Source organism: Ascidiella aspersa, chromosome 2 (assembly GCF_963924565.1).
Source record: "Ascidiella aspersa chromosome 2, kaAscAspe10.2, whole genome shotgun sequence".
Lineage (NCBI taxonomy): Eukaryota > Metazoa > Chordata > Ascidiacea > Phlebobranchia > Ascidiidae > Ascidiella > Ascidiella aspersa.
In genome coordinates this window covers 15,673,036-15,695,096 of record NC_139448.1, presented here as the reverse complement: position 1 = coordinate 15,695,096, position 22,061 = coordinate 15,673,036, and the positions used below count along the sequence as shown (strand labels likewise).

Below are 22,061 nucleotides of genomic sequence, written 5' to 3'. Positions count from 1 at the left end.
AGTTTGGTAATCTAGCACATCTCAACCGTTTTATGGTGTGCAAAAATTGCTTTTAAAACAATCCCGGATGGGCACCTGCCACAGAACGCAGACCGGGATCTAGGTGTAAAAACTTACAGCGGGCTGAAAAAAATGTCAACTGCAACTTAAACGCCATATCTGCTTCTGAGACGTGATCATGTGGAACGAATAAATTAAAAGAAGTAAACTAGTTAATTCTCTTCTTCCAATTTTATAGTTACTTGCTGTTCGTAAAACGTTTGACACACATATGACAGTTTAAACTTAAAAGAACCGTTTAAACTTTAAAATAACCTTAGATGTTCAGTCACCCTATCTTCTTTCGTTTTGTTTTCATAAACATGGAACAATCGATTATAACTTTTAATTAGTATTCTATGGTTTCACACGCTTCACTGACACTGAGATGTTTTTTTATTCATCTGGGGAACAGTTTTGGAAATCATGAGGTAAATATTTTGTAAATTACAAAATAAACAATAAGTAAGGTACTTTTTTAATTGAATGACCAACATCTACACTTTTATTTTCTTTTAGTGCCGTACACGTTACGAATAAAATTTTGTAAAACGTATATTAAGATAAAGTTAAATATTTCATTTGTTTATCTCTTGCATTATAATCAAATTTATATTATGTGCAAATAAGTGTAAACCATTCATTTCGTTCGTGACATTATAATTGTTTTTGCTACCCTGCCATAAACTAAAAATACCAGGATAACTGTTTTTTTAATTTGTAGTAATATTTTTTTCAAAAAACGGTCAAAACACATATTGTCCTTGAAGGTTCTGCTACATTTCATAATTTCATGGTGTTTTAGCACCCTTGAGATGTTCAGACACATTGGAATAGTTTCACCATTATCACAGTGATGAAAACATTGGCATGTCAAACGCAATTTTGAGTCTCGTAACAGCAGATTACATCAAACCAATTGGTTTGTTAAGCATTGCACATATTACTTGGTTTCTTGTGAAGTAAAATATAATAGCAAATAAATGGTTTGTTTTTTGAAAATGTATTGGATTTTATTAAAAAATCTTCTTAAAAAAAAAAAAAAGTTATTTTCTTTCTTTAGTTTTCAGAGTAATCCATTCTACGACTATCGTAATGATTACTTTAATCGTGACCGACAAAGACCTCGCTCACATTCTCCAACTCCAAGAAAAATCTATGGAAAGACACGTCATCCAGATTATCCCTACCATGGTTCCCGATCTCCAGTGAATAAACTGGGAACACATTACAGGCCAACTGCTTTCCGGCCTTACCCTCAGCGGTAAATTACATTTGTAGAAATTTTGCCAATGCAGTGTTGTTTTAGTAGCCAGTTTATTGTTGATCAGGCATTGTGATATTTTTGGCCAAGGTTTTATTTAGTAATAATTTTTTTAAACATAGTTTGAATTTTGCAGACATTTCACAAGATACTACCCAAAAAGTAGGATGCAACAAACCCCAAATACTTTTGCAAATAGACAACATGCGTCACCTGGTAAGTACTCTGTGATTTAGTGTTTACTTTTTACTGTTAGCCGAAGGATCATTTGCAAAGAAATGCTATTTTTGATTAACTCCTGCAGCAGTTATGACTTGTTTTAACGGATTAATTGATTTAGAATACGCCCCATACTACCATTCACAAGCCTGGAAAAAAGCCAGTGATTCAACAGCTCCCATTATTGCTGACAAAGAAGGTACGGTACTTTCTTTATTTTTATGCTCTGCATGTTTGGTCAATTCACAACTGTTGTCTTTATTGGATTTTGAGGCTTCTAAGTGTTCTGCAATGTTAAAAATTGTTATTTTTTTAATTAACTATGAACTTATTTAAGTTGTTCTTTAACAGTTGCTGTGAATCCTGTGGGCCATGTCAAGCACTGTGTTGAGGAAGCAAAACTACTCTTTCGATCAGATTGTCAGACGGTTGCTGAAGTCACCCAACTACTTATAACGTAACTTTTGTTTTTTATATATTAGTTAGGGGCATACACAAACATAGGGCATTTAAGTACAAAGCATTCTTGTATAAATAATTGTTTTGTACCATATTTTTTAACATGTTTGTTTTGTAGAGAAGACAGCGAACTAGAGGAAAGACTCCTTACTGCAATGAAAAGCTGTCTCAAGAAAATAATGAACTCTCACATGCAGCATCTCAAGCTTGCTAAAGAGCTACACACCTCAGGCTTATTACAGCAACTTCCAAAGTAATTTCAGTTGTTTAGGCTATGCCTGTATTGAGTGGAAATCCTATGTTTTTGTATATGTTCTATTGACCTACAGGACTTCTGACTAGAGCAGTGTTTCCCAAACTTTTTCAGCTTACATCACAGTAAAATAAATTTAAAAAATGGTCTTCGGCACCTTTTCTACAAAACAACAATTTTACAACTTGAAATAGCCCTTAATATTCTTGGGAGTCCCAGTAAAATAGCAATGGGTTCGACTCCAGCTTTGGGACCATCAAGCGCTTAACCAATGGATTCAGTTCCAGAGGAACCAAACAATTTCATAGCTTCACAGAAATAAAAAAATGGCTTCAGCTCTGGCTCCACAGTCCACAGTCATAACAAAAGTGAATCTGGCTCCATCATAATCCTTGGCCCAAGCTCCGGCTCCCCAGTCCTGCTTAATACAATGTAAGGCAATAGGCAAATGTTTAAACATTCAAGTTTTTTTCAATTGATGGATTTGACTTAAATTTTTATATGCTTGCCTGCATATATATTTGTAATAAAAAAACGCACTTAACAGTTTAACAATCACTGGGCTACAGTTTTTTGCACAAACTAGCTAGTGCATGTGTGATTTGTTTGCCCAAAGAAAAGTGTGTTCCGCAGAAGCCCTTCTTGCTCTAACTATTAGGGGTATATAATGATATATTTTCCAATAAATGTTTTTTAAATAAGGTACAAATAAACTGTGATGTGGTAACCCGCATGTTGTTTATAGACGTTGTTTTTTTTTTGCTATACGCCTAAAAACGTTTGCCAAGTCATTGTTTTGATCCAGTGTAAAACCGCGCATCTACTTTAAACTGTTTTTCATACATTCTACTAAATCTATACTAATTGCCATTGTTACGTTTTAATCAGTATTTTGTTTTATTGTTTGTAAATGGTACACCTTTTGAAACAAAACTTGTAACTTAATGGCGTCAAATCGTGTAGGAAGGCGTCGACCTTAGAATGTGTGATAGGATAACATCCAAACGCCAAAATATTTTTCATTGTTTGATTATATTTACCATTAACTTTGCACCAATAATTTTTGCCAAATTTTTGTGTTATTGTGAAGCGCGCGTACTATCGATGTCGTATTGCACCGTTGAAAAGTCTTCAAATTGTTTGTTTATATTGTTGCAACTTGCGCGGAAGTTCATATTTTGGTGCAAAATTGCTGATATCCCTCTGCCTTTGTTATTGTTGCAAGATTATATTAATCGTACTACACTTCTCGCGACTCGATGTACCTCTTTAAAGTTTAAAACATTCCTTGAAACTATTATGACATTATGTTAGAATAATTTTGGGAAATATGCTACATTTCAGACCACTGGGTATATTTTACTATTTAAATACGAAAACAAGACATATCATAATTCTAAATCCTGGCCTCCATTTGCTTTGCACGATTTTTGCGTCATTGGAGATTTGGTGATTGCAGTTCTTGTAAAAACAACTTTTTTTCCGGCTGTAGATCCTTGATTAATACAACCTCATTTTTTCCATACTGTTCCACAGCGCAGTCCTACAACCAAAAATATGTTTTAAGGAAAGACATGTATTGTTGAGCAGAATGCTCTTTACAAATCGATGTGTTTGGTATGAAGCATCCTGTGATGTTGCGAAATGTTTCACAATAAAGTATACTTAAACTCCTAAAAATCTTTAGGGCTAAAATATTAACACACAATAGGAAATGTTTTATGCCAAAGACAACAGTCGTCAGGTAGGTTTTAGAAACAGTGGTTGTTTCCATATTAGCCTTAAGTTAAAAAAATCTTTAATGTAAACACGTTTAAGCACTCCTATGGGGATGTACGACCATTTTTCATGACTAACGCAATTGTTTAATCCAGTAACTCATCTTAATTAGAAACTCACCTTTAACGCGTTGCAAAGCACAGTTTCTTCTGAACAGTAGGCGTCGATTTGAAGTATTGCCTCACTGAGAAGCGAACCCAACACTAACAAATCAGTTTTTCGAGGACCAGGTCTACTCAATCCGCGCTCAATCTAAAATATGTTAAGGAAATTCAAAATCATTATTGGAATAACCATACAGTTTAGCATTTACTTAAGAAGATTTGTTTAAACTTTTTTAGGGTTGTCAAAAGCTCTCTCTATTTGTCAATTTGACCAGCTATAGGCAATATTAGAAGTAATTTTCCAAACAGCAAATGTGTTTAAATTAATAGGTTACGCTTTAAAAGTTTTCGTGTTAAACTGTAAAAAAACTGTTTAAATTTGCGTAGTAGGCTACATATAGCTTGCTTTTACACCATCTATAAAATGCACTTTGCTTCGTTTATTACTCTCCAAAAAATTCCTGTCACAATATCTGTTTTTTATTCCAATTTTGAGGCAAACAGATCTCGATATTGTTTTGAGCAAAGTGCGAAACTTCTGATTCTTCAACGTCACATTTCCTTCTTTGTTGAAAGTTTTGTCAAATACCCTAAATCAGTGTTTCCCAACCTTTTTGACACTAGTGCCCCCTTGGGCTCAATATTATTTCATATCGCCCCCCTCATATTGCTTTACAGTAAAGTATTATAATAATCGTTGCCTAACATCATATTGTCTTCACTTTCGTTTTGATAAGCTGTCAGTCTTATTTTAGGTTGTTTAACATACATTCACTATAGGAATTTATAAATACATTAATTCACCAGGTTATGTCATTATCAGGAAAAATTAAACTTTCTGCACCAATACTTTAAATCAGGGGTCGGCAACCTTTTTTTTGTCACGGGAACCAATCAAACTCAAAAAGGTCTCTGTGGGCCGCAAAAAAATTTTTTTGGTATATACAAATATTTCTTTTAAATTTTGTGCTAGTATTCACTACATTGCCGAAAAAATAAAAAAATGTTAAAAAATATATGTCTAATATTTTTGAATACGTTTTCCGTTTGTCCACAACGGTAAAAAAGCGCTAATTTATTCCAAAGACAGCATCAAAACGTAAACGAACTGGACGTAGTAAGATCATTGGCGCGAAGCGCGAAAAAATTCTGCCCGTACTCTTTTTTGCCCGTCGTTAAATATTTAAAAAGTATTTAAAATGGACTCGTGTCTAGTTGTCAAAGAGGTGACGGGCCGTAAGTTGGCTAGCCCTGCTTTAAATATACAAACATTTTGCCGCGTATAAAACTGTGAACGCAACAACAACCAACAATTTTACATAAGAAAGTCAATTATTACGTAACAATGGCCGGAAAACTACTACAAGTTCGCAGTACGAAAGTTGCCATTTAAAGTTAAAAGTCACCTACAGTCCTGTTTGTTACTATTGTTATGTGAGCTTTTTATAAAATTTAGCCTATAAGTACTTTATGTAAAGCCCCCTTATGTGCATTCAGCGAACCCAAATTAGAAACAGACCCAAAACGCCCCCTTGTAACCCGCCAACGCCCACAAGGGGGCGGTACCGCCCACGTTGGGAACCTCTGCCCTAAATAAACGCAAGGTTGTCAAACCGAATTTTTTGCAACACTTTCATAAAATAATATTTTTTGTCGGCCCTACTGCATTTGTCCATATTTTAATCATTATACGACAAAATTTCAATGCTTTTTGGTCTTATACCTTTGCTTTTTTAAAAATAGTTTGAAAAGTCTTTATAACAAAAATTTACACCAGAATAAAACTAAAAGCGCATGTGAAACCTAACAAAAATTGGTTTTGCAGTTTTAATTTTAACGTAGGCAGGTCTGTTTACAGGTCCAGCTGGCATAGATATATTATGAATGTATACGCTAGATGTCACTTACGCGCTTTGCAGCGCAGGCTTCCAACTCCAGCTTCATTTCAGCATGTTCTGCCACGTTTTCGTTCTCGAAATCCACAGCTTCTTTGTCCGTTGGAACAGATTCGCCCTGCGGGAATCTTCCGTGTGGGCGTCCACATCGCGGCCTGCCTCGACAGTGGTGACAACCTGAAATTTTACAAACAAATTTGTTTGCGCCTGTGCCGCGTTTCATCGTTCGTAAACCACTATTCGCCGTACCCGTAAGTATGCCGAAAATATACAAGTAAGTTTTTGACTTAAACAGGTTTCATCGAAAAATTATTAGCATTCCACTTTGCAGAATATTTATTTAATATGAAACTATTCTGTGTTCGGTTTAAAATTTCACTGTCCCCAATCTTTACATAGATTGCCATAGCCTATACGGCTTTTTGACTATTGCGTCTTCATTCTATGCTTGGCAAGTTAATGCTTAAAAAAGTCCAAATGCAATTATAGCGATTAACTTGTAACGACCCTGGGAAACTATTAACGTGTAAGTGTTTTACTATAATCTGTTCTCATTTCGTTTTTCTACCTCTAATTTAAAGCCTTGCATCAGAAATATTTTAGTTCTCGTTCAGTCCACGTAAATCTACGATACTATTATGCTATTCCATGGTAACAGTTTGAGCGACGTTTAAATGGAAAATAACTCGACTTCTAGAAAAATACATTAAAATCACATAAATCAACTCACCGATTGCTGTTTGACAGGCATTAACGACGAAAAGCAGAACCAATAATGAAAATTTCATCATTTCACACTTGACAGTTAAATGTACACGATCGTTCTATAATGTCTCTAATACTACTCGTCGACTTTTTATCGTCATTTATATGACAAATCAGGTACCGTAGCTTCTTGTAAAAACATTGCTGCGAAATGAATGTTGACCTATGACTAACGTGTGATATTCCCGAATGACGAATGCGTCATTTTTCTTTAAATTGCCTAAGGTGTTTCAAAGAACAAGGCAATATTATTTATCTAATGTTCAGACTATAGTTAACTATAGATACAGAATACTGAAATGATTTGAAAATTAGGAATTTAATTAAAAGTAAAATGGCAAACTCCCTCTAAATTTTTTTTTTATAAGTATTGGCTAAGTAATCGTCTTTAACACACGGAATGGCAAAACGTAAAACTAATCATATTATCAGTTATTTTATAAATAGTATTGATTCAGTCTCGATTTCTTGTCTGTATGAATATTTGTATCACTACAAGTTCTTTGATCAAATACGAAACATATCGCGGCAGTTACGAATCTTTCGCGGCACACAGCTTTCAAATGAATGCCATATATAAATTCTCACTATGTTGGATGAACAAGATAAGAAGGCCACCTACAAACTTTTATTTGTTTTTAATTTCTCTCTTAAATTCAAGTAATTTTATGACGATGTAAGTCCAAAGTATTGCGAGTGCTGAGAATGTAAGTAGCTGAAGTTTATTTACTCAGGTTACTTTATTATACAAACCGCCTTGTCTTTTTCATTTATCGTCTACGATAATCATATTTCAGATAACCTTTATTTCTATGAGAAACAGCTTATTTACGAGATAATTAGGGTTGGGCGATATTTTGGCGTGCGAATTATAGCTGTTATACATGGGAAGGATTATTATGCAATTTTCAGATGTTGTTTGGCCGGAAAGGTAAAAATTAATTGAACCACGCCCGAAACGTCGAAAAGCTGATCGACTTTTGTCGATGAGGCGTTTTGTATAATGTGGCGATCAGTTACGCCGTGTAAGGATAAATAAATAAAAGGCTTGTCCTTGTAAAATTTATTTCTTTCTTATAAAATTTATTTCTTGCTCATATCTACCCATTATTGGATCACAGTTAACCCGGTATTATATATAAGGGGGCTTAAAATTCATACCCGGTCATGAGAGTAAATTATCTTACCAATTTCCACCCAAAAGGCTTGTTTTTGTTGCAATTTTATATTCAGCTATCATATTTTTACTGCAATGACCCGTTGAACAAGTTTGTTAAAAAGTTTTCATGCTTGCCTGCCAGAGCAAAGCATGTAAGGGACAAAACGACAGCCTGAACGAAGAAATATTACTAGATTACACCGATAACGTCAAGGTTAAAATTTGAGACGATAGTGGTTGCATAAATATACAGGCGGTTTTTCAATGCCTTACCAAACCAATTACGTGTTACACAAACACACTTATATATAAATATTTCAATGGAATCAAATATAAATATCAAAACATTTTTATAAATACAGTAAAGCATTTTGTAAATCGAGATTTTGTAAATAAAACTTTTGAACTGAGGGCAAACATTAAAAACACGATATTTAATAAATACCGTTGGTTGATAGGCTAATATTTCAACGCCACATATTCATACTGCAGTAAGATAAATAAATGCGTAAGAGAGACGTAAATGGCGTCGACCACAAATTTAGTTTTGTATCGAATAGATTTCTCAGCCTATAATGGTAGTTGTTAAGCAACCATTTTAGCTTTCGGTGTGAACTGTTCACCTTTAAATCTACTTAAATTTCTGTGCGATGGTGCGTCATGATTGGTTTCAATCGCAGGATATTTCCCCTCAGTCGCTCAAAATGTGCTTGGTTATTTGCAATTGTCGACTAGGCTTAAGTCTTAAAGATAATAGCTAATCGCTAGTGGCTAAGGTGGACAAGAGTCAAACTGGACAAAATTATGTTTTCTTTAAATGTGTTTGTCTGTTTGACCAACAAAATACAAGATTATCAGTCCACCGATGCGATGGCATTCATTGCTTCCCTTCTTACCCGAATCAGATTAGCCCGCGCTAATTATATCTAACTAGACGAGGGTTTACGACCCTCTTTATCGTCCAGGCGCGAAAAGTTTGTTTTATCGTAGTGACGCCATCCTTCGTCCGGCAGATCAATTGAACCTAGCTGACTCTCCTTGCGGCCTGTTGAGAGAGGCGAACGATTGACGATCACACCAACGCAGCGCTGTGAAGCAAGAAATCCAACACTCTAACAACGTAGGGAAATTTCGCCGATTCTTTTAAAAACGCCTTCGTAGTAGGACGCTCAATTGTGCCCCCGTTTACGCAACACAGGTTTGTCGTTGGGAGAAAATCTAAAGCGCTCGAAAAGTATACCGTAACGACGTCCAGTTTATCGCAAGAAGCAGTTGCCGGAGACCGACAAGCGTCCAAGATACTATTTTTGGGGGTATGTCATTCGCTAAAAATGCATGAAAAATAACATAATATCTATTACTACCTAAACCTGATTTAGAACGAAGAGTAGAAAATATGGTGATGAGAAACAAACTCGATATTATTTAAATTTATGTGTGATGTTTACAGGTCTAGTTTTAAAAGCTTCTTCCTTAAAGGCTTGGACCAAATTTCGACGTGACTCATTAAGCCAGGGGTAATTTTTTAGGCCGCGCCCCCTTTGACACAATTTAACAGAACTCGCACACCCTTTCACTAATATTATGTTTCGCAGCAACAAAGCCCATGTGCTTACACTGCAACTTTCAATCTAAAATGATCTGCATTAAAAATATGTTTTTTTTTTTATTAATATAAGCAACGTTTATTGAAATAATTATTTAGACAAGGAATGGTTTGGTTATGTATTATTGTAAACCAGCATCTATATCACATTAAAGTTGTTTGTTTTGTCACAATTATGAACTGTATTAAGATAAGCTACAGATGAATAGTTGTGAAAAATAAAATAAAATATTAGGTGAAAAAATATTTGAATTCCGTATGTCGAGTTGGCCTCTACTGTATAATATGAGTCCAACGAGCAACATAGCACTACTTCAATTTTTTATAAAGTTGATTCGTAGTACATTTGATCTTAACTCCGTTTTATAAAATCACAAAAACGACCAACTTTACTATACTGTGATAAAAAAACCGTTTCAGTAGTCCGTGGCGTTTTACAGCATAAAAGCACAATAAAAAAGTCGAGGTATTTTTGCTTGGTGGGGGTCATGAAATTTTTCAGAAATGGGGTAACAAAGTTGCGCCAAAAGCTAAGTCCTAAAACAACAAATCTTACACAACCCGCAGAACAAAATTGCCATTCTTATCAGTTCGTATATGGCGCAACATACCATACACATATAGCGTACACGGTGCGTCTGGGCCGATGTAAGATTTTCTTAAAAACGGGAAAAACAAAACAAAAAAAGAAAACAAATTACATTTATGTATAGTAAAATGTGGCAAAAAACATAGTTTGAGCGACATTGTCTAGTAGTGCCTCCCACCAAGGTTCAGTCCTTGAAAACGACTAATCTGAAAACAATGTTTTAGTATGTATATTGTATAGCGGATATAGCCTATAGTAGGGTTCGCTTTACATCGAGGACACTGTAACATAGCTGAATGTGAAAAACGGGGTAAATGATTCATATTACTGAGGAGATTTAGATTAAATGATTTGAATAAAATCTTATGTGTCAGTAACAGTAAAAGTTGTTTTAAAAAGATATCCGTGTTCTCATAGCTTGATATGAAAAATATATTTATAAGTTTTTTTTTTCAGTGAGTCTTTTGTGCCCCCTTGCGAGGCCTTAATGCCCTTAGTTTAAGAAACCCTGCGTTACTTTGCGTTAGGTCTTTGACTTGGTCAGTGCTTTAGCGACGCGTCAGTTTCGGGATGATTTACCGAAATATAAAAGTCAGTTTCGGGATGATTTACCGAAATAAAAATAATGATTTACCGAATACCTACATTGATTTGTTTACCTCTTGTTATCTATCTGATTGTAACAAAATATGGTACGAAAATAGTATTTTAAAAGCACTTTTAATTTACAGCAAATTGGTAGACTATAAAGTCACACATTTAATCTTTTTAGCTGTATGTTAGCCAGTCATAATTTCATAAGGTATGTTGACGAAACGATGCACATATTTTATTTCAACGCTGTTAGCTAAATGGTTTTAAGTGTCATCCATGATCCAAGACTAAACGTTTAAACGTTGCTCGTAATACATTTGTTTTGTTGACGACAGATTTGCGAATTGCACCATGGACAGCTCAAGGCTTGATGTCAGCTCTTTGTTTCTCTGCAGCGCCGTATTGCAAATTAACAAATTAAAGTTGCTACTTCACTTACAACGATGTAAGATGTGATGCTAGGCGAACAGTTGACTGTTCGGTTTATGTTCCAAACAAGTAAAAAACGCTTGATTTAAACGAAACTTGCTGTGGAAGAATAATGTATTTTCTATTGTATTGACGAAGGCCTAAATGGTATACCTTAACTTTGTGCTTTTTTTATCGATTACCAAATTTATAAATTGTAAGAGTCCGTTTTATGTAAAATCTTGCGTCTTCTTTCTCGTGAGTTTGACCCATCTGCAAAGGCCCTTTGATTCCCGACAGGCGTGCGTACCGGCCAGTATACCTTTTTCACGACGCCCAACGGCTGAAGCGTGGCTGACAAGTCGAGACGATACACGCCGCTTCTCCGCGCTTAACAGGCGAAGTCAGCAACGAGACGACCCAGTTTAGGCGACCTATGAGTATGCAAGTTTTGCAGGCAGTTCGTTGTGGCGATATTGCGTGTTTGGCGTTTCAGACGTCGTTGCCATACAGTATGTAGTAGCAGCCCTATACTTGGACTGAAATGTCGCTGTTATACTTGTCACGAGCTGTAAACGATTTTACAAATATTTGTTTTTAAGTTCAGACGAGTTTGATGATGGCTAATACAAACAAGTAGGGGAGTTATCAGATACAGGTGTAGTCTCGTTGCAGTTTTATGACCGTCCGGCGAGATTTTTATATTAAATTGCCGCTCGTTTACGCTAAATCGACTCGTGTTTCACCTTTAGAGGCCAAGTCGGCAATACTATATATATATCCATTAAAGGTTTAAAAGTCAGACAGTGTAAACAAATCCGTCAAGTGTACACCTGACCTGTGTTCCGTACGACGTTATGTCCGATCCGTCGCCGTCCGAAAACGGCAGCGTTACATACTTTGACGAAATTAAGCGCAAAAGTATTTCCTTCATCGAAACCGACAAAAACGATGACAAAGTGGAAGGGAATTTTCGAACTTACAAGCAGCGATGGGCAGTGCTGGGCAGTCTGTCCTTGTTGGTATTTTCCAATTCTTTGTCTCGCCTTGCGTTTGGACCGGTGGCGTACACCAGCGCTGTCTTTTACGACACACAGGTGAGATTTTGTCACTTAAGATTGTTATGTTTAAAACTGCATTGCGTCCGGTATCCGAGCGGCGTTATAAGTATGTGTGGCACGCAACAGCGCTTGGTTTGTGTAGACAGCAATTGACCAAATCGCCTTAAGGCCTGTTAAATTTTTAACCAATTAAACTGTCCTTTAAAGCGAGCCCATAAAAATACCACATTAATGAGGACTTAATTTTAGACCGATAGTCGTACTCAAATTTTCTAACATACCATTTAAAAAATGTTTCGCATTATATTGCCGTCGAGAAGTAAATTCCAACTATTGTGCCTGAGGCGTACAATAGTAACAGCTGTTAAATTAGTTTTATCCTTAATATTTTTATAGGGCTCTTTCTTTGCCATTTTGTAGCTATAAACATTTACATATTAATGCAGCATGTCTCTTTATTATTTGTTCTGTATTCCGCGTTTCAAAAGGGTGGATGAATAACAATAGGGTTGTTGTTTAGTTGACGTATAAGTAGTCCCGACCGTTATAAATAAAGGAGTATAGAGAACGCTGACGTGGTACAACACGGTTAATAATGGGTGACGCCAGTTGTCACACTGCTCTGTTTTTGCAACACGTTGTTTTGCCTTCGATTGACAATCAAATAAAATACATACTAAAATATCACATGGGCAAGCAGAGCTTTCGTGGGGAGGTATCGTGATTTATTAAATGTTCGATATAATAGTAGGTAGATTGCGGCAAGACAAGTGCGGACAAACGCCGCAAACGCAAGCGCATGCAGTTGCCCTTACACGCTTACGCATTCTATTTTATTTGCATGTGTCACATAGGTTAGCACAATCAACTGGTTTGCCATCGTGTACATGGTGGTCGGGATTCCTGTCGGAATTGTGGTCACCTGGTTAATGGATAAAGTGGGGATGCGATGGTCCCTGCTGTCCGCCGCTTGGCTGAACTGTCTGGGGTCAGTTCTTAGGGTCACTAGCGCGCTGGACGGCGTAGGTCACACCTGGAGGCTGGTTCTTGTATTCGCGGGTAAGTTAGCAATTTATGTAAACTGCTTTCCGTCTGAATTTAAAAAAAGTCCTACTTTGCATTGGCTTTACTTTGTTTATGTTGCTTAAACCCATATGAAACGCTTTACACTGTCAGAAATGTTTTTGTGCCAGTTTTTCCTTTAAGATTAAGTATCGCATACACATTTTCAAGTTGCCATCTTTTTTAAGACGAGAGACTTGCATAACAATCATTTTTACTGTGTTTTGAGTCCCTTGTTTGCTGGTAAATAAATTAAAGCATTTAATAAATTAAAGATTGTCACAACAGGTAACAGCGTAGTTTTCTTATCTGCGAAGTAAGTTGTGCAAAACGATTAATTAATCGTGCAACAGAAAATTCAAGCTGATGACTCAGTCGATCATTTACAGTATACCACCGTGATTGGTCAAACCGGTTTGCTTTGACTGAAGCAAACACAAAAACAGCTGCAGGCAAATACACACGCTTGTTCCGCTGTTAATGTGCGGTATAGTGTTCAGTTCTTCGAAGTAAGCATTTAATTCATTTTTATACTTTCCATCTAAAATGCAAAGCGATGCAGTAAATTTTATAGTACATTAATGGTTGGTCCTGACACACTCTTTTAAGTTTAACCAGGGCTCGAAAAGAGTATATGATTTATTGACAAAAATAACTGAAGATGAAAAACGACGCTGGAAAGTGCGCTTCAAACAATGCAAAGCCCCAAATGAAAAGTGTCAAGTTCAAACAATTTTATTCTGCACAAAAAAAAAAAACAATATTGAAAGGTTGCAAATGAAGGTTTATTAGTTTTCATGAGCTGTATTAGGTCCCCTTTGTATACAAAAAGTATCGCAAATTAACTTTGAGTTCATCATGTGACCCGTATCGATCTATCAGCGATGTGTGTAAGCTCAAAATGCGACTGTCTTATAATTGTTTATACGTTAAGAACTACCAAAACACAGATAATGTTTGTGGATTTTAATTAATAGGAATTTACAATAAAATCTGAGCTCGTTTATCTTGACTTCCCAAAGTGTTCTACAAGCTTGTGAATATCCATTTGTAACAAATCAAAACTTTGTCACGGTTCGGAAACCCCAACAATGGAAATCGTAGTTTTCAACCTCAATTCTTTAACGTGAACTTCTTCCGGAATTTTTAGGGCACGTTCTCTCGGCGATCGCCCAGCCCGTGTTCATGTTTTCGCCGACCAAAGTGGCCGCGGTGTGGTTCCCGGAGAGTCAGCGGGCCATCGCCAACACGCTGTCCACCCTCTGTAACCCGCTCGGCGTCCTAGCCGCCAACTTGTTCTCGCCCATGCTGGTCAAGGTTCCGAGCGATGTGCTGATGATGACTATCGCCTACGTCGTACCGGCAGGTGAGTCACTGCAATTACAGAAGAGCGTTTAATAATGCCTGATAAACCGCGTGCTTAAACGCTGACGCGGTTAAAACCATTTTTCGTTCTTTAAAACCAAACTTTTGCCTACTTGAGCGTCAGAAACAAAAAATAAAATATAGCGTTCGGGAGACTTTTGATTTATGCTGTAGGTTTTGATAAAATCAATAATTGCACACAGGAGAAAATAATTTGGTATGCCTTGCTTGACGGCGACTGATAACACAACAAGTTTATTTTTTTTAAGGTTAAGCGCACACTAAATCACAATATTTAATTGCGTGAATCTTTGACCAGTTGCTTTGTATATATCTTTATAAAAAAATGATTCACGCCGTATTTAGCGGTTATAACGATATATATTAAGCCTGGCACCTAATCATTATCATAATATATAGCCACGTGTAGTTCTAGTAAACATCTTTTATTATTATTTTCCCGCGAAGGCGCCAAGGATAAGTTCATCACAACTGAAGAGTGTCTTTAAATTTTATTATTTAAAAAGGGATTAAATGAAAGTGCATACCGGGCAGCATTTCGTTCTTGTGGCAGAAGCGTTTAATTTGAAAGGAGACTTAACGCATTGGCCTCACAAAAAACAATTGCAAAAAGCTCGAAACATAGGCTGTTTTACGAAGTGACAAGTAAAGGCCATTGACTTTACAGCCAATCGATTCTTTCTTTAGATCACTTTTAGCCGGGTTATACTCTTCCCTCTTCGGCCTATTTGCCAGTGGTTGCCTATCTATGTGTAGATTATATGGATCGAGGCGGTCAAGTAATTTACACTTGCGCTATATATCTGAAATTAAGATTACTTCATGTATGTTTTTTAGGGAGAAACATACAACAAGAAAACGGGCTGAAACATATTAAAAAATAAATGATTCGCGTGGCCAGCGAGAAACTTTTGAATTTATGTTGACCTATAGCTACATCCGTTCCTCAGAATCAACTGATGATCATTATATATATATAGGCCTATATATATTTGATTTTTAGTTGGCAGTCGGGTAAATCTCGTAAATTATAATTGCAGTGTTTTAGCTTTTAATATGCAGGTTTCTACTTACATACGTGTTTTTCAATTAGGAAAGTATAAACATTACCTGTTGCGGCTCATATTTTAAAATAAAAATCGCTACTTCTCAATGCTTTAAATTTAAACGTTGCGCTATAAACTGCTTTCGAATATGTTTAAACTGTTAAAACGCAATACACTTGTATTTATAAGAATTATTACCAGTTTCGTCACCCCTTATTATCCATTTTAAAGCGAACTTTAATGATGGCAACAACAAACTAGGTGAACTAGTGCCATTTATTTTCTTATGGTATATGTGTTTTTCTTTTACATGTATCTAATTTTCTAAAAAAAAATATGTTTCGACAATTTGCAGAACAGCATATTAAGTTGACTATATTCACACCGAGCTTGTTTTAATGATTAAGGCCACAAACTTTGTTCGACTTGTAACTACAAAAAAGAACTTCATATTTTTACCCCTTTTTGTGTTTTCATCGTTCTGCCTAAAATTGTAAACTAAAATCAACATTGTTAAACATGTTTGACGCGCGGAATGACATATTTGCATACCGTTTTTTAGTAAAGAGCAAGTAAATATTTGTTACACGTAGGTACGGTATACGGGTTTTGTGCAACCGCAATCTGTTTTTAGTTTATTTTTTAAAAGAATGGTATATTTTGCTTTTTTCAGTAGACATGATTGTTTAAACTCCTAGGAGCTTGCTTAGGTCATCAGATCGTTAAGTCCTACACTTTAGTGTTGACACGTTTTTCAGCTGGCGTTTGGCGGCGACCCAGGAGATTTGACGCCAAAAATAGTCGCCGGTTTATTTTGCTAACCACCTCGCATGCAGCGAGTGCCGGTAATAGTGGCTTACTTGCCGATCCAGTTACGGATTGTCGGACATTGAGCTGTGACTCTTGTTGTTTACTGAATGGGTGCCTGCTTTTCAGGACTGGGTGCGCTTTTAACGTCAGCTTTCGTGAGATCCAACGCGCCGCCGATCGCTCCTTCCGCCAGCGCTGATCGCAATTCCGAAAGCTTCTGGATCGGCATCAAGAGTTTGTTTTGCAACAGGTACCTCTCTGTCTCTCTCTAAGAGACTCTTGTCTGTAATTTTGCGACGCGCGGCTTAAACTAGAATAACTAGAATAACCCGCCTCGATATCGAACCGAGGATCTTGTTCCCTGACCCTCTGCTAAGTTCAGTTAGAATGTTAAGCTGACCGGAAAGTATTCTATCTCTAAACGTGGTCATCCAGACATGCCTGGCTTACCGACAAATCCGTGGAACTTTTATAAAGTTCTGTATATATTCACTGTTAATGTTATCGACATTGTGGTTTACACTCAACGTGCGCCTTTCTATAATTATTTTGGTAATTTAGGCCAGCCTTACGGCTTCTAATCATTTCCCTTAAAACAAAGCTTAATGTGTTGTGATTCGATACGAATGACGACGAACCGTTATGACGTTACATGGCGATCGACAATATTTTAGCTATCAAAGTTCACCCCGCGGCCGTTCGAAAAGTTGAATGACGGTGCAAAACTCATATTCGCGATCTTTTGCTCGACATTGATGTCAGATTATTGCCCCGAGGCGACAGACGAGCAAATTTTACGCGAAAATGTTTTGATGCTCGACCCGGGTCATTGGGCTGTGGCGGCTTATGTGCTCAACTGTGAATCAGCCTTCTCAGGTTACTGACATTCTACTGCTATCGCGCCAATTTCAAACCTTTCGCCTTGTCTTTGCAGGCAATATTGGATCCTTTTCGTGACCGTTGGCGGCGCAGTGGGTATATACACCGCCATCACGGTTTTCTTGGAGCAGATACTTTGCCCCTGGGGGTACTCGGACTTTTACGCCGGTGTCATCGGGGGCTCGTGTCTCGTGCTGGGTGGGGTGCTTGGGGCCGTTGTCTCGGGGATCGTGGCCGATCGCACGAAGCACTTTTCGACGATTGCTAAAGTATCTTTTGTTCTGTGCACACTTGCCATCCTCTTCTTCAGCCTTGTTCAGGTTGGTGGTCGTTGTTTGTTAACAATGCACTTAAACCATGTTTTGGTATGGTGAACATATGTTCGTTGTTACTGTTTTACCTTTTCCTAATTAAGTTCGATTTTGTCTCAGAGCGTGTATTTATTAATGTTTTTACCTTACTAATTTGCACTCGTCTAACAGATGAAAAATTACAAACAGCGCTTCGCGAAAATTGCAAATTTTGTAATTTCGATGTACTTCTTTCTTGACAAAGAAGGATTTAATTCCCCGAAAGTAACCGATTTTCAAAATACCGCCCGTGCTGTTACCCTGAAGTTAACTAAAAATTTCCCACTAAACTTAATGTTAAAATCTAGACAAAAGTGAGTAAAACCTTTAAAAAGTGCAAGTTTTTTGGACGCGAAAAAAAAACTCATTTGCAGTATTTCCGAAAAGGCGATAAAAATAGGCATGAATTCCCTGATTATTATCAACAATATAAGATTCACCAACAAACTGTGACTGTTTTCAGAATCGACCGGGCAGTGCAGTGCTGGTTGGCCTTTCCCTTTCTCTCGTCGGATTCTTTGGGATGCCCCTCTTGCCGCTAGCCAACGAGCTAATCGTGGAGACGACCTACCCGGTGGAGCCGGCTACCAGCTCCGGACTCGTCTTCATGAGTGGTCAGCTCCAAGGGATGCTCATCATTCTCATCCTCCAGGAAGTCGCATTTCCTCTCTCGGAGGACAACATCGCAACGGCAATGTAAGATTCCTAGCATTTTCTTTTGAGACACATATTTTTATCACGCAATTTTTTATTGGGTTAAATGGGAAAATCCGTCAAATATATCAGAGAACAGATTTATTTATTCGTGCAATGGGGCTGATCTTAATTTTTAAATCTGTCAAAACGCTTTTATAACAAGTTTGAATATTGTCACTCATCTGGCTTTAGTTTTATGGAGGCAATCTGTGGTTAAATCCAACTCTTTATATGTTTTTCTCAGTGATTTCTGTGAACTTTAACAAAGCATATAGCTCGAATTTTGTCCGTTTGATACGACAAAATTCCAAGGTATTTTCTCTGACTTTTCCTAGTTATTATATTCGACTCTTACTTAGGTGCCTGGCGAATCACGACCCTAATACGCCGAGCCAAGACATCAGCGACATGACAACGCCGTGCTGGGTCTTGTTTGGCTACACCTGTTTTGTGTGCCTTGGCTTCGTTGCGTTCTTTCGCAACACGAGTCGGCGAATAAACTTCGAACGTCAGCAGCAGAAGCAAAAAGAGCTACCGAACAGGTACGCGGAATAGTTGGTAAAGCTTGCACTGTAGCATTCACGGGACAGGAGGTGTTTGCGTATAAGTCGGGCAGAGCAATACACATGACCTTTCAGAATGCGGATGAACTATAGGTGTTTACCATGCACTTACCACTACAGAACTCAATGCTTAGCAATTTAATCGCCCGCATATAAGATTTGTGATAAAATTCTAGATTAAAATCGAAATTACTGCTACCTATGAACGTTTCTAAATATATCCACACTGTCTAAAATGCATGGCGAAAGGTAATAAAATACACATACCAGTTTTGTTACTGATTAGTTTCAAAATTTTGCACGATCATCGGCTAATCGGCTTGCTGTATATTTCTGGAAATGCTTAACCGTAACAAAACAGCGTTGTCTTCAGTAAAGTGAAATTGCTGTTTGGTTTCGGAACGGTGACATTGGTAGTAGGCCTTTCATGTTCCAAACTCGGTGGCCCGACTCGTTAGCCGTAAACTCTTTTTGTCGAAACCGCATTACGCAATTCAAGAATTACGGTATAGTTTTCCACAAAATGTTTTTTTTGCGAAAACCACTCCTTCTCTAAATAATGTTTGCGGCTTCGTTTGTTTGGTGCGATTAAAAGGCAAAGTTTGGTAGATTGCAATCTAGCTGTTTACTAATAACACGCGACTTGCAATAGAACAGAAAAGTAGCACTCAACTATTTGTTAGCTTTTAAATTGTTGATGTATATATGTCTGTGGGAATACTGCGACATGGAAACCAGTGGATTTTAGATCTATGAACTAGTTAACGATTTTCATAAATTGCTTTATAATGCACGGTGAAAGTAGTTCGCTTTGTTAAATTGTGTGTGGAAAGTGTTTACCTGCGCTAGATGAATTTTTCCAAAGCATCAACAACACTTTTGAATTTAGAGACGCTTTGTTAGAGTGAAAAAGTTTTGTGAGGCTAAGCTTTGTATACTTATTTCCGTACAAATAAAAATGGTAAATACTGTTCACTAGGCCAAAACCGCAGGCTTTACTTCCATAAGATCAGAACAATGAAAAAAAGGATTGTTGAGTCTATTGAGTATCGAGTTTTCCTACGCTTAAACCAAACAAACCAAATTTCACATGAATAAGAAATTCGAAACAAAATAGACAGCAAATGTTTTTATATTCTTTTGTCCGGGATTAAGCAAACGTGTATGTGGCTAAATAAAATACAACCCCCGATGGTTGGATCGATTATAACCTTGCATAAAGACTTACAGGTAACGGACACATTTTGTACCGTACTAAATATCGATCCGAAGTTGTAAATGTTTTGCATAAATTGAGAAAATCTACTGTATGTCACGCTCTATATATCAGGCTCGACCTTATAGCTTAAATGATGTTCGCAACGTGATTAGCCTAAATTTTAGTAGAACTTTCAAGTTATCTGTCGAAGTCAACACAAACTGACTCCGCTTAAGTTAAAAGCAATGTTTGTGTAGAATAATTATTTAATTGGTCTAATGCGTGGATCGTTGTTTCAACGTATTATGTGTAAAAACATTATTATTACACAAACATGAAACCATAATGGCGAATTGGGCTACCGCAACTACAAATCCCAGGTGCTCGCCACCTGAGATGTTGATAATGCAAACAAGAAAACTAATGTAATTTTCCAATCTCGCGATCTGCCCTCATTCGCACGAATTTAACCGTGCGTTGATTTGTCACTGTTGTATCTATCATCAGCTTCGTGCCTTGTCACTTTAAAAATGCTCACATCTAATTCGGCGAAACCGCCAGCGAAGCATTTTTTCACGCCATAAGTTATAGGTGCATAACAACTAACAGACAGAAGGGGCTTTCAAAACGAAAATGTCGTGTTATACCCTATACACAGGGTTTTCAATTGTGCCGTTGTTTAGCCTAACATCGAAATCGCATTTCGTCACATATATGTGGCTACAACAACGTTTCATCGGTATTCAGGACCATTGCAAAGGTAAAAAAAGCACTCAAGCACACTGCATTTTCGTAAACTATAGCATTAAGCACTTGTATGTCAAATTGGCAATAACCAATTCGTTGTTAAGACTAAGCGGTATAATTTATTTTCGTTTTTTTTGAATAAAACGTAAAACGTTTTGATGACCTGGCGCAATCGATAGCTTCCCCGGACAATCGATGACAGGATTGGCCTTATATAACTGTATTTTGATCTTCCATTACCATGACAAAGTTTATACACAAACATCTCAACACATTCGAAGCATGTCCTCTAAAAATCCGCGAACAAAACAAATGGCTTCAGGAAATTAACGTTTCATGGAACTTACCATGGGTTTTGAACTCACGGTCGTGCGGGAAATGTGGGGTAGGATTCGAAGTAAAATTGGCGCCCTAAAAGTATCCCTGTTTCTCGCAGCATAAACAGCCAAGTGCCGAGGAGTGGTGAGCGGCAATGCCACAACAAGGACGAGTCTTCCGGCGGCTCCGACTGCGAATCGACCTCGAGCTCTCAGCAGCGAATCATTTCTGAAGAGGGAACGCCGCCAACAAATGACACGTGAACCTTGTAACATTGGCGAGTCGTTTTGATGGCTTGCGGTTTGATGTCTCGCTTGTGGCGGCGCAGGCGAACCGTGGCCGCGCGACGCCCTGCCTGACTCGAAGAGTTGGAATTGTCAACAGCAGACGGTGAACTTTGATTGGCGGCAACCTTATGTTGAGTCAACACGTGCAGGTTCGCGAGTTGTTTACCGTGTTTGTTTCCTGCTTGCTGGACACGGGACGCTCCGAAGGCTAGGAGAACGAAAAGCAAATGCCTACGTATGTTGCAGCTGTAGGCTGTTCGGCCTCTTTTGTCTGTCAATTGTATTTTTTTATAGATTACATTTTTATTTGCTATACGTCTTCAACGTTGCTTATTTTGATTGCTGAAAGTTTATTCCCGGATTTGCACTTTCGTGTTATCTTTGATTTCGTGCGAATAAAGAAATGTTTGATTTTATGGTAATACAACTGGTGGTACCCATAGCTTACTTTGGATATTTGTTCTGGTAAATTTTCTTTTACGACCCCAGTGATTTTTTATTAGCTTGCGTAATTTGTATTGGGAA

The 22,061-nt window shown here is 37.4% G+C and overlaps 3 protein-coding genes across 3 annotated transcripts; 2 read left to right on the top strand and 1 right to left on the bottom strand.

Annotated features, from left to right (window-relative positions):
- The first annotated feature begins 410 nt into the window (after nucleotides 1–410).
- On the top strand, nucleotides 411–3,906 carry LOC146163948 (uncharacterized). The gene is made up of 6 exons (XM_083383148.1): nucleotides 411–470; nucleotides 1,103–1,303; nucleotides 1,440–1,519; nucleotides 1,644–1,721; nucleotides 1,874–1,979; nucleotides 2,100–3,906. Exons 1-6 carry the CDS (start codon nucleotides 466–468, stop codon nucleotides 2,236–2,238), a joined length of 609 nt encoding a protein of 202 aa, XP_083239274.1. The 5' UTR covers nucleotides 411–465; the 3' UTR covers nucleotides 2,239–3,906.
- LOC146163947 (uncharacterized) lies at nucleotides 3,569–6,915 on the bottom strand. Its single transcript, XM_083383154.1, has 4 exons — nucleotides 6,743–6,915; nucleotides 6,026–6,189; nucleotides 4,134–4,265; nucleotides 3,569–3,777 (listed from the first exon to the last, which is right to left on the bottom strand). The coding sequence occupies exons 1-4, from the start codon at nucleotides 6,801–6,803 to the stop codon at nucleotides 3,670–3,672; spliced, it is 465 nt and encodes a 154-aa protein (XP_083239280.1). The 5' UTR covers nucleotides 6,804–6,915; the 3' UTR covers nucleotides 3,569–3,669.
- Nucleotides 6,916–11,512: 4,597 nt separating this feature from the next.
- Nucleotides 11,513–22,017, top strand: LOC146163946 (solute carrier family 49 member A3-like). Its single transcript, XM_083383134.1, has 8 exons — nucleotides 11,513–12,230; nucleotides 13,049–13,253; nucleotides 14,407–14,622; nucleotides 16,625–16,748; nucleotides 17,433–17,697; nucleotides 18,191–18,423; nucleotides 18,783–18,965; nucleotides 21,368–22,017. Exons 1-8 carry the CDS (start codon nucleotides 11,991–11,993, stop codon nucleotides 21,510–21,512), a joined length of 1,611 nt encoding a protein of 536 aa, XP_083239260.1. The 5' UTR covers nucleotides 11,513–11,990; the 3' UTR covers nucleotides 21,513–22,017.
- The last annotated feature ends 44 nt before the right edge of the window (nucleotides 22,018–22,061 follow it).

Bases quoted from the DNA above. Each gene is read 5' to 3' on its own strand.
- LOC146163946 (XM_083383134.1), top strand. From the start codon at position 11,991: ATGTCCGATCCGTCGCCGTCCGAAAACGGCAGCGTTACATACTTTGAC. The intron at 12,231-13,048 runs GTGAGATTTTGT...TGTGTCACATAG, and splicing joins CTGTCTTTTACGACACACAG to GTTAGCACAATCAACTGGTT. The intron at 13,254-14,406 runs GTAAGTTAGCAA...CGGAATTTTTAG, and splicing joins GCTGGTTCTTGTATTCGCGG to GGCACGTTCTCTCGGCGATC.
- LOC146163947 (XM_083383154.1), bottom strand. From the start codon at position 6,803: ATGATGAAATTTTCATTATTGGTTCTGCTTTTCGTCGTTAATGCCTGT. The intron at 6,190-6,742 runs GTGAGTTGATTT...GTAAAATTTCAG, and splicing joins TGCCTGTCAAACAGCAATCG to GTTGTCACCACTGTCGAGGC. The intron at 3,778-4,133 runs GTGAGTTTCTAA...TTTTGGTTGTAG, and splicing joins TGCTTTGCAACGCGTTAAAG to GACTGCGCTGTGGAACAGTA.
- LOC146163948 (XM_083383148.1), top strand. The intron at 1,520-1,643 runs GTAAGTACTCTG...TAATTGATTTAG, and splicing joins TAGACAACATGCGTCACCTG to AATACGCCCCATACTACCAT. The intron at 1,980-2,099 runs GTAACTTTTGTT...TTTGTTTTGTAG, and splicing joins GTCACCCAACTACTTATAAC to AGAAGACAGCGAACTAGAGG.